This window comes from Camelus ferus, chromosome 16, assembly GCF_009834535.1.
Source record: "Camelus ferus isolate YT-003-E chromosome 16, BCGSAC_Cfer_1.0, whole genome shotgun sequence".
Lineage (NCBI taxonomy): Eukaryota > Metazoa > Chordata > Mammalia > Artiodactyla > Camelidae > Camelus > Camelus ferus.
In genome coordinates, this window is record NC_045711.1 from 46,911,896 (window position 1) to 46,924,514 (window position 12,619).

Below are 12,619 nucleotides of genomic sequence, written 5' to 3' on the forward strand. Positions count from 1 at the left end.
GAAGAGAAGGAAAAGCAATAGGTTATCAGGATAGTGTTATGCCTTCTAAGAAAGAAGGGAGCTAACATTCCACTTCATGCCATTACACATCAAGATCTACATATGATTTTTATTGACAGAAATATTTAATTACAATATCATCGAGAATAAAGCAGATTCTGCTATTTTACTTCAACAAATAGACCTGCTACTTTGTTGGATTAAATTTAATTTATCTGTAATATTTAATTCTTTCTCTGTAATCAGGTATAGCTACTATAGGCAGAAGCAATAATCTTAGTATGTATGAACTTACAACATCTTCTTAACTAACAAGAGAAACCAGGAAGCCAGGGCACTTTACAGTAGGTAGCGAAGAGAACTGAATATATGTGTGTGAGTTGGAGTGGGAATTGTAGGGTGGGGAGCGGACAAAAGAAGAGGTGGAAATCATTAGTAACATTTTATTTTAACTGCTGTGGCACGGCTAGGTTTGTTTTTTTCTGGTTTTCTGGGTTTTTTTTCTTATTTTTCAATGAATGAGAACAACATTGGCTAGCAGAGTTCCTGTTGTTGCCATCGTTAACATTTTGGAAAGAGGAGCGCACACACACACAGATTTGTACATGCTCATGCCTTAATTTCTATTTCTGTTGAATCAGAGGTTGCATAATGATTGGAATCAGGGGCCAAGGCAATGCCTTAAGAGAAATTGGAAAAATAGGAACAGAAGATGGAACATTGCTCACCCCTTTGATAATTTGCTTGATTCGCTGTGTTTTACAGAGAGGAGTTTTATGGAAAACTTCTCACAGTGGCCAGGTTCAGTGGGAAGCTGCACTGTCTGCTAGGTGGAGATTGACCTATCATGCTAATTCCCACCCCTTCCTCCTCTCGCCTTTTCCAGTGAAGATGTCAAAGCTGCCCAAAACTTTTCTTGCCCTCTAACCCAAGTATCTTACATTCCTTCAGCTGATTGCCAGCCCAGAACAGTTTTGAGAAAGAGAAGGGACAAGAAAAGTCAATCACAATATTTCTTCTCTACCTTCTCTTCCTCAACTCTGCTAATTTCCCACAAATTAATCTCTGGATTGTTGTAGCAACATACTCCCCACTGATCTCCTTCTCCATTTTCTGAATTTTTATCTTATCAAGAGATAACCTAGATACTCACCAGGTTGCTGTTCCTCCCTAAAGTAGCCACACCTTATTTCATCAAGTATGTACTGGAAGACACACCATTATCACCAATGTATTCCCCTTTTCTTAATTTTTTTTGGACTATGAGTCCTTTTAAGAATTTGATAAACACTGTGGACTCTTTCCCTAGAAAAAAACGCTTATATACATACCCTGAGAAGTCAAGATGAGGTTAGAAAAATATTTTTTCTGTTTAGCAGCATGGAGGTCACTATGTTCATAGCAGGAATTAACATGTGGTGACTGTAAGCAAGATTGGAGTATGTTGAGGAGTGAGTGGGAGGTGAGGAAATAAAGTTTAGGCAATGTTTTTGAAAATTTCACTGTGATGTGAAGGGAAAGAGGACAGCAGATGGAGGGATATGAAAGGGGTGAAGGAGGGTTTGCTTTATTTTTGTGTGAGCATAAATGCTGATGGCAAAGGCCAAATTGACAGGAAAAGGTTGAATATATACAAGAAGAAATCGATATAGAATAATGTAAGGTTCCTGTGAAGGGAGGAGGAAATGGAATCCAAAGTACGATAGACTTTTTGTGGGTAGCCACCATGTATAACGTTGTTTCTGTGGGGGGAAGAAAAAGCAATTTAGATTTCAAATAAGTGACTTACAAGTGATCCTTTCCACCACTGCCATTTCATTAATTTTAAGACTTTAAGGGTTGTTTTTGCGAATCATTTCCCAAAATAAAAGAGGAGATGGAATGATAGAGTGGACTGCAAGAGCCCCAACTTGGCTTGGACATTTAAATGTTAGATGACCTTGAGTCAATTGTTCATGCTTCATGTATAAAACTAAGAATTTAGGCCTTGAAGGTATTTCGGATGTTTTTTGGGCGGGTGTTTTAGTTGTCATAACAACTGCGGGTGCCACTGGTATTTGTGCCCAGGACTACTGATGCTGATTTGTCTTGTAATACACAGGGCAGGTTGTCACAACAAATTGTCATGCTCAAAGCCTGCAGAACTCCTGATGAGAAATGCTGGACCATGGCTAGCTAACCACTTAGGACCTTTCCACCTCTAAAGTCAAACTTACCAAAGGAGATACAGAGTTAAATGTCCCTTTCAAAGCCTTTGAGAATCTTTCAAATCTCAGGGATAACCCTTTGGTTTTTCTTAGAGTAGGCAGTAGCTTTGGCTAGTTATTGACTGTTTAGGAAGCTTCTGGACTGTATCTACCAAAAGCCAACTAAGACTGAGAAATACAAGTCTGACTGATCTCCATTCTTTTCTTTGTATTTCAGGTACTTTTGGGATTATCAGCCCCAAGGTGAGTCCTCTTCGACAATTTATGATTTTATAGTAAAAATGTGTAGATGGTGGTGTTTACTTCCATCTCTTCTAAATAAGCTTCACCATAGAGTGGCATTAGCCATTTCTGAGGAAAATCAGTGGAGTGTTTAATTAACCTTCACCCTGCTGGGCTCCCCTGCCCTGCTTTTTAGCAACAAGAGGCTCCGATGCTCTGCTCTCTCAGTGGACTAGATTATTTTATAGAACCAAAGCTTTAATATGCTTTTATTCCTTGAGCTTTGTTAGATGCCAACGGATCCACTGCCGTTCAAATAAAATGGTGGCTGAGTCCATCATAAAAACCTTGGGAGTCCTCCAACTCAGCTAATCCTTCATTTGCTCCAGAAATAAATTCCGGTATGTTACCTCCTCGATCACAGTGTTCTTCTACACAGCCTGCCTGTCTGGCAGCAGAGAAATGTCAGAAATGGAGTAGTGTTGAAATTCCCACTAGAACAGTGTTATCACATTTTAATATGAGCCTCACTGCAGCCTCAGTGCTTCTAATTGCTTTCAAACCATTGTTTCCCTGCTTTTGCTTGATGAACCCAGCATCTGGCATGATTCTGAAAAGTACAACAGACAGCTGTGTGCAAAATTAAAGAAAAAAAAGGCAGGAATCGAACATATTTTTAAAGGTTCAAAATTGGAATTTTTTTCTGAATTCAGTTTGAAGCGATGTCTTTAAAGTATATGCATTCTTTGTGTTTGGTATTCTGGTAGAGAATTCTGAAACATCATTCTGAATATTAATTATCTTAATTTATATAAATGGGGGGGTTTTATTTTCTCAGAAAATCACAGTTTTAGATTAAGCTTGCAAACAGCTTTATGAACTATTTTGCTCTATAACTTTTTTTAACCATTTGCAAACTTTTCCTTTTATTCTCTTAATATTGTCAGTATATCCAGTCTCAGTGGGCAGTAAAACCTTTAAAAATTCAAGTTGTAATGATATTAGTTTTATTGAAATTTTAATCTTTCTAGCTCATACTTTGTTTTAGGGCATTTCAAGTCTATATAAGGTTTTCTTTAAAAGCAAACTTTAAGAAATAAAAATCTTACATTTTAAAGCTTTTTGACTCCTCCAAGTTAAAGCTGTAGCATTTATAATATTTTAAATAACGTCATGTGGTGTTACTGTATATTCACTGTCCTACAACGCTTATGGCTGAAAACAGATTGAGAATAAAGAATTATATGTAATAATGTCGCAGTTTGCTTTGCAAAATGTGAAATATAGTATTCAGGGAATGACCCTATAGTTCAGGGTTTAACAGATGTTAACCAAAATCCACAGAGGGCAGAACATGAATTTGAACTGGCAGAAATGAATGAAACTGTGAGGGTAGAATTAATTACCTAAAGGAGAAATAAAGAATTAGTGTCAGAGATGTGATATAATAATGTGTTGAGAAGAGAAAATAATTTTGGAAGCTAACACAAGAGACTATGTGGGGCTAAAAAGACAAAAGGCACATCTTACCGGCTTCTTGTAATAGAGGCAGTACAGTTACCTTCCGGCATAGGGCAACGTCTACACAGACTTTCTCAGAAAGAGGGCAGAGGTAGGACAGCCAAGGGGACAGTTGGAAAGAGTTTATTTAGAACAGAAAACTGTATTTGCTTCTTGACAATGATTGGATATATGTAGCAAATTCTTTGCTCATTTGAAAGTAAATGTAAGTGAAGATCAGATAGAAAAACCCATATTCATGTGTCTTACCCCCAGCTTTGCTCCTCTCCCTGACACTTTTTTTGTGGGGAGAAGAGGGAGAAGTATCTTTTGTCTTGCCCTTTTGATCAGATCTTAGCTGATTGCTTCAGAAACTGGTAGAGTGGGTGGGAGCAGTAACAGGTCTATATAAGGTACTATAGGATAATTTAAGGTTATGAAAAGAATAGAAATATGTTAGAAAAAGAACAGATGGCAGAAGAATTTTAAAAGCCCTGTAAGGCTAGGGAGTATTGGGAAGGGAGTGAGAAAGGACAGAAATGATATTCCCAAACTTTCCTAGCATTTTTATCTATGGCAGGATTCCTCTGTGCAGGAAGATGATGGGATGAATTTTATTAACTGTGCATTTGCCTAAGTACACACTTGTGTGCTTCAGGATATTTGAACTAAACCAGAGTCTGGTGCCTAGAAGGAAAATAGTCCTTAATTATAAAAGATCTCTTATTTATAAATATCTTTATTAGCACACATTTAAACATCTAGTTATGTCTGTGATGAGTTGGTACAATGTACTGAAAAGGTAACCTTTAAAGAAAGATGCTTGGAAGAGTGGACTGCCCAGACGTAGAGAAGGATTGCAAGCAAAGTGTTTCTTATCAATCATTCTATTCAATCCCAAGTTTAATGTGGTGGAGGAGTGACTGTTGAATAGTATTAGGGAAAGTTTTGTCCCTGTTCTGGAGAAGAAACATGGCATGGTAGAGTGTGGATGTTACAGTCTGACCTACCTGGGTTCAAATCCCACCTACACCATTTAACTAAAGGTTATGTGACCTTAGCAAGTTGCTTAATTTCTGTGACGTTAGCTTCCTTATCTACAAAATGGGGATGTGCCAGACATTGTGCTAAGTCTTATTTAACCCTCAGAATAGCCCTATGAAATAGGTACTGTTAATACACCTATTTGATAGATGTGGATACTGAGGTACAGTGAGGTTAAGAGAATTGCTCAAGGTCATGCCCCTCAAGGATTCTAGCTCGGACAGTATGATTTCATAGCATTCACTCTTTTTGGAAAAATAAATAACAGCTTTATTGAGACACAATTCACATGTCATAAAATTCACCCTTTAAAAATGTACAGGGCAATGCCTCTATCTGACAGGCTTGGGGTGGTTACTGTCTGCTGCTAAGGTTTCCACTACAGACGCAAGAGAAAAAGAGTCCTTGTGCTTTCTGTCTGATTGTGACAGGACAGATTGAATGAGGGAAGACAGGGAAAAAATTTTTTGCAACTCAGGTGTAATTTTGTGAACATTATAAACCTGCTCTACTCCAAAGGGGAAAAAAGTATGCAAGTCAGTGGTTTTTAGTATAGTTACTAAGTTGTGCAAGCATCACCAATATTTAATTTCAGAACATTCATTACCCTAGTAAGAAACCTCATGCTCATTAGTAGTTCCAGAGCCCAGTATCTTCATTGCTGTATTTTACTGTCTCACTGCAGAGTTGTTATAAGGATCAGTAATAATATGTGTGAGCCCTAGCATGGTACCTGGATGTAGTGTAGTTTCTGTTTATAATAGTGTTAGTGCTAATTCTTTTCCTCACATTTTCACTTAAATTTTCTTATTAGTCCACTGTCACCTTCCTGAATAATGTTCATTAAAAAAAGAATGAAACATAGGGAAAACAAAACATAATCCAAATAATGTATTACTCTAATGTAGAAGGAACGGAAATGAAAGAGCTCTTTTAATGAGCTCAGATACAGTTGGAAAACATGGGAAAGGCTTTTTATTTTTTAATAAGATAGAGAATCCTTTGATAATTCAAGTCCTGTTTACTTTAAGAACTTTTTTTCTGCTTAAGTTTTCGCTTAAGTTTACCAAGAAAATTCATTGGAATCTTTGCCATGGAACTTCTATCATTTCAGTAATCAGATCTCTAAAACATGATATTGGTCAGGTGTCTAAACAACAGTATCAGTGTTACCTGTTAGATGTGGTGACAATAGCACTTAATGGCATTCAGCATACTGACAATTATAGTTGAATCAAAATTTCAATTATAAGACATAATGTGTGTAATTTAAATTTTATTGCAATAAACGTCTTGATGAATATTAGAAAAATTGCCCACCATTGGCCCAGAGTCTAAAACAAATGACACAATATTTAAATAAAAATTTAAGAAAGACCATGAAAATATTATAAATGTATGTAACAAAGTCATATTTTTTTTCTGTCCAGTGGTCACTCACATTTGTGATAGTGGTAAATATGGGCCAGTGAAATTTCTTGCCAGCTTGCAGATTCTTTGAGTATGGGTGGTATAGAGGGTTTATGAGAAAATTATTTGATATATTTCAGTATGAAACTTCCTACTGCATGAATCTTAAAAATCTTATTTTGAAATGCCAAGTCTGTATCCCTTGTCAAATTAAATTATCTTGGCAAAAGCAATTAGAGCAAAGTGAATAAAGAAAATGTTATCATAAAGCCACATTAACTGTAGATTAAAAGAGATTTGAAAGGAATTTCAACTAATATGTGGATCTTATTTGCATCCTGAGTCAAAAAACTATTAAAAAATTATGAGAAAATTAGAAATTTGAACACTGACTTGATATTTTATGTTAATAATCTGTTAATTTTTTAGGTGTGACAATAGCATTATGTTTATTTTTTTTTAAGAATCCTTATCTTAGAGAGATGTATGCTGTGGTATTTAAAGATAAAGTAATAGATTTCTGACATATTACTCAAAATAATACGGACAAGGGAGAAATAAATGGGGTAGGGATGTGGACGAAATGAGATGGATCATAAATTAACTCTTGTTGAAGCTATATATGGGAGTTTATTAGACTGTTTTATCTACTTTTTTACATGTTTAAAATTCTCCATAACGCAAAGATAGAAGAAAAAATCTAGGTTGAGATAAATAAAAAATGTTATATTCTTTTATTTCTATTATAAAACCTAATACATTAATGCGTAAGATACTTTATGTATCTTGGACACAAAATACATAGACTAGTGAGGTTTTTTTTTTTTAAGTTTTTATTTTAAGTTTAATGTTTTGTGATGGAAAGAGCATGAGCTTTGAAATCAGACCTCAGTCTGAATCCCAGATCGTCTACTTACAAGCTTTGTGAGCTATGGCAAGTAACTTCCTCATCTACAAAATCTTGCTAATAATACCTACTTCACAGTTATGAGTTGTAATGAATTATAATGAGATGATGAACTCAGAGGAGTGCTTGCCACTTGGTAGGCACTTACTGAAGTTATAGCAGGTATTATTTTTATGTTTCAAAGTAGGGCTATGCAAATAAATCCATGTATGGAAATTAGATAATGTACACTTCATGTATCTTTACATAAAATTCTTCCATTCCAGCTGAACCCCTGGTGTAGGGCCATGTAACTCACCATGTATATATTTGTGAAGTTTTCATTTAAAGGATGTATGTGCAGAATTTTTATTGGTAGGCACTTCAGAGGTTAGATTTATGAGCTTATTGCTCTGTAATGTCTGAGACATGTTGAATCGAAGCATGGATGTCACTTAACTTCTCGTCTCTTACTATCACATACTCGCAGCATGTAGTTATGACAACTACAAGAAGCAAACCATTAAAGCAGCAAAGAAACACTGTCTTAGCACTAAAAAAATGGAGAGAAGGGTTTCCCTTTGAAGTTGAAGAGAAGTGTTTTTGAATTAATGGAGTGTACAGTGATTTTAGTAAGTTTTATTTATGAAAATACTCTTTGCATTCATGCCAAAAGGTTTTAGCACAGTCACAAGTAGGATTTATACAAAGAAACATAGCCAAAATTTATGATGTGTTTGCAAATGTAAGAAAAAGTCTGAATTTACAATATTTGTAATTTATTGTTAAGTATCTTTCTATCACTATTCCTGGAATGCTAATATTTTATAAACACAAGTGTTGGTTATGAACCTACAATACCCTAACTCATACTACTTTTTAAAAAGAAATCTTCCAGAATGTTTTCCATGTCTTTTGGGGATTTAATAGAGGGAAATGTACACAGGACAAATACTCCTGCCTTTGGCTTTAGCCCAACCTTTTAGCATCAACAATCTTGACAGCTGCTTTTGTGAGTTGACTTCCTTTGGGCCTTTCCCCTCTTTCCTTATTTGCTACATTTTATACAAATTAATCTGTAGAAGGCAGATATACATAGACGTTGTTTTTGAAGTTAATTGCTGACTTTGATACCTTTTCAAATATTTTACTTCCTATACATCTACTGGTTGATTTTTTTTTAAAGAGTGGAATAATACAATAGTGCATTTTTAAATTAATGCACTGTTTTGCAACTACTGTCAAAGAGGGTAAGATTTTTTTCAATAAAAGGATTCACTTTTTTTCTTTTTAACTTCAAAATTTTTCTAAGATTTTCATGTGTTTTGTAAATGTCCTATCCTGGAGCACATGATCTCAAGACATAAGAAAAAGAACTGACTTTCATGCAGGTGAAAGAAATCATTTGAATTAGAAGCTGCAGCCTTCTGTATTCCCTACACAATATATTATACACAAAGATGTTCATTTATAGCATTGTTTGGAATAGCAAAGACTCCAGACAGCCTAAATGTTCAGCACTAGGGGACTAGTTAAATTAAAGTATATTACATGCATTTAATGGAGTACTACATAGAGGTTAAAAGAATATATGTATATCATGGAGAGCTCGCCAAGGCATATTGGTAACTGAAGAGGGTAATTTGGACAGTGTATAATTTCTGTGTATGTGTTCGTATGTGTGTGCTCAAACATGCATGCACGTGTGCTTGCTTTTATTTGTGTATAGAATATTTTTGGAAGGATATACATGAACCTATTAACAGTGGTAGCCTTGTTGAAGAGGGGTGCTGGTGTGAGTACAAGACAGAATCATCATTATTTATATCTTTTGCTACTGTTTGAATTTTCACCATGTGTATTATTTTTTAGCTAAAAATTAGTTAAAATAAAAATGAGATAAATCTATTTGTGCTGACATGGAGCAACCTCCATGATAAATGACTAGGAGGAAAAGCAGGATACAGAACAAGACAAATGCTACGATTTGTTAAAAAAAAAAAAAGAGAGTGAGAGACATACTACCCTCACAGATACTTGTTATATTTAGACAGAAAATTCATAGAACACCCAAGAAACATCACAATGGTTGATCTGGAGAGAAGAACCAAGAGAAGGGAGGGAAGATGAGCTTTCATTACATGCCTTCTTGTAAGTTTGAAATTTTTGCTCTGGGCATACTTAACTTTTTTATTTAATAAAGCTTACTGTAATTAATAATACTATATTGTGTATTTGAAAGTTACTAAGAGACTAGATCTTAAAAGTTCTCATCCTAAGAAGAAAATTTGTAACTATGTGAGGTGATGCATGTTGACTTAACTTAGTGTAGTAATCATTTCTTGATATATACATGTATCAAATCATCGTTGTACCCCTAAAACTAATATACAATGTTATATGTCAATTATAGATCAATAGAACTGGGCAGAAAAAGAATCGTACAAAAAACCTGATTTAACACAGTAGCTCTTTTTCAGTAGAAGCATGATTTGGTGGTTTATATCTACTCACTTTTTTCCTTCTTAATTTGTTTATTTTTACATATGAATTTATAGAGAAGACCCTGCTGATGGTATAAAATAGCAGAATTCTGTGTTGTTTAGTGTTTGAGAACCAGTAGTACATAGGTGTGTTGAGTTGGCATTACTTAAAAGTGAATTTTAAAATAAATAATAAAATAGTATCATATAATACTCATGATAACTGGTAAAGAATACATTTTTAACCCTGCCCCAGTCTTCCTTTTTTCCATGTGTGGTAATTAAGAGTTTATAGAACTTCTGATTCTTTGTCATTATGTAGATGGCAAAGAAAATAAAGTAATTGATAAGTGAATGACTGATTTAAGTTTATTTTATTTAGCCTGGAAACTTTTGTTGAGAAAAAAACACTTATAAAGTATTTCTCTTAGATAGAATTATCCTTGGACCAACACAGAAAACCGGGTAAGTAGTTACTGAACATAGAATCTTGGCCTAAGAATTAATCTACTTCAGGAATTCTGACTCTGATGAATTTTCATGTTCTAGACACGAAGTATTGAGAGAAATATGTGGTTAATTTGAATATAAAATTTCTTGGGTTTCTGCTTAAAACTCTTTGTGAGTAAGCCCTTAGACTTAAAGCCTGGTGAATTTGTTTGATATTTGGAGGCTGAATAATGTGATGGTTGAACTGATTCTATTATAAAGCGTTCGTTTTTCACTCTGCTTCCCATCAACACATACTTCTTTCACAAACTTGTTTAATAGTTGTCATTTCCCAGGATGGCTGAAGTATCACTAACACAGGAAAAGAAGTGCTAAGTCATGGACAAGGGGATTTATATGGTGTGTAAAATAAAGTTTCCAGTTACAGCTAACTCTTGTGACGCAAAGAGTAGAAGAACCAATCTTTGAACCTACCTGTCCCTGTCAGCTGACATGTGTTTAACGCACTTGTACCAGCCCGAGAAAGTTCTTGATCACAGTTCATCCCCTAAAAGGTATTCTCCTAAACTCGAAAGACGATACCACTTTCCTTAAGATTTGTGCACTTTCCTTGTATTAGTGGTACCCCAATAAAAAGGAAAAATAAGTTTTAAATATAAGGAGATAATTTTCCACGTGAAACTCCTTTTCCAAAAGGGACCAAACATTGAACAGAATTGTGGATGGTAAGAGATTTTGGTTGTTGACGTTATTACACACATGTTATTTTCACACATGAAAGGAGTTCTTGTTTGGGGTGGAGTGGGGCACAGGGAGGCCGAATCTCGTCACCCTTGGCCTTTACAGCTCTAGTGGTACCGGAGGTCTATATGACTCACAAAGAAACTCACCTTCTCTTCAGTATGTTAAAAGCTGTTTTACATTTTCAGGCCTGCTGATCTCACCCACAATCCATTCTTTATTATGTGTTGTTTTTATTTTTACTCCTTGATCTTTTGTAAAACTTTTCTTTTATCTACCTGTAGCCTGTAGCTCATGTAGTCCCATTCTTCTTTAGGAGAAGATACTGGAATTACAACTGGCTTTATAGTTCCTCTCAAGAAGAAGTAGTGTTGTAAACTGATTGGGGTATGATAGATCCTAGAAGGTGTCAGGGCAGGAAGGTCTACTATAATTTGTTATTTCAGAGAAAGGAAAGGATAAGAGGAGAAGAGAGAGCAAGATAAACCAATAGTAATAAAATTGCTACATTTATGGCTAACTACGTATTTTTGAAGAATTTTCCTACTGTGAGATTGGAAGCATGATGGTGCCAGAAAGGAAATGCATCCTTTAACTAAGCCAGGTCAAAGGTATATTTGCACGTGGAACACGCTGGCTCATTTTCTATGAAGCAGTGTCAAAATATCCAGGGTCCAATAAAACCAACAAGAAAGTGATGGGAAAAATTCAATATTTTGCTCTAAGTAAACCCAAAGTGTTGTGTTAAATTTGGTAAGCATGAAATTTATGCTAAGAAGTGGTATTTTTTTTTTTAAATCACTGCAACAATACTACTACAGTAAATTTGAACCTGTGAATTGGATCAACATTTGGCCTCATCTGTTAGTTCCATGCCTAATGTGACTACTAGTATTACTAATATTTATAATAATTTATACTTTTGATTATAGGTTTACTTTACTGAAGTAAAAAAAAAAAGTACTAATTAATAGCACATGCCATAAATCCAAGTTATTGGCTGTCATTCAGTATCCTGTGCCTTGAGTAATGACTGTAATTTATAAAGCGTGCAGATTTGGAGACTGTGCAGCCCAGTGGGTCAGAACAAGAGCTTAGTAATCAGACAAGCTGGGGTCAAAGCCTGGCCCTGCCAGGTATGAGTCACTTGTATGACTTTGGGTAGGTTATGTAATCTCTGTGTCTCAATTTCTTCATCTGCAGCTTTGGGTTAATAATATATCATAAGATTATGCTGAGGATTAAATGGGATAGTGCATGAAGGGTCTTGACCCAGGGCCTGTAACCAGTAAAAGTTCAGTAAGCTATTATATTTTTTGTTATTACTATAGCTGACTCTTTCCTGTAAGTCAGAACATGTTGAAAATTCAGTTGAATGGCTTCATAATAAGATTTAAACACTGAGAATACAGTCAGTGGAAAACAGAACTATTAGCCAATGATTCCAGGTTATGATTGCCTAGTTGCCATATGATAAATGCATTCATTTTACAGTATATTTATCCACATACTACGAAATACCTGGATTTGCATGTTTTGAATTATGTCAAAATCTCATTACTATTGAAAATATTCTAACTCAGCAGGTTCCATTTTAGTACCAGTTGAACAACAGCAGTAGTAGATGGAATGTGTTAGTGTAGAGCCAAAATGATTGCTGACAAGCTGTAATTTAT

The 12,619-nt window shown here is 35.1% G+C and overlaps 1 protein-coding gene and 1 non-coding gene across 2 annotated transcripts in view; both read left to right on the plus strand.

The window, feature by feature from the left end:
- SKAP1 (src kinase associated phosphoprotein 1) overlaps window positions 1-12,619 on the plus strand; it is a 255,607-nt gene that overhangs the window by 56,907 nt on the left and 186,081 nt on the right. Inside the window, exon 3 of the mRNA XM_032457841.1 lies at window positions 2,425-2,450. Within this exon, the coding sequence (XP_032313732.1) occupies window positions 2,425-2,450 (26 nt within the window). The remainder of the gene's footprint in view (window positions 1-2,424; window positions 2,451-12,619) is intronic.
- Window positions 5,300-5,430, plus strand: LOC116656885. Its single transcript, XR_004311892.1, has one exon. It is a non-coding gene; the product is annotated as a small nucleolar RNA SNORA31 (small nucleolar RNA).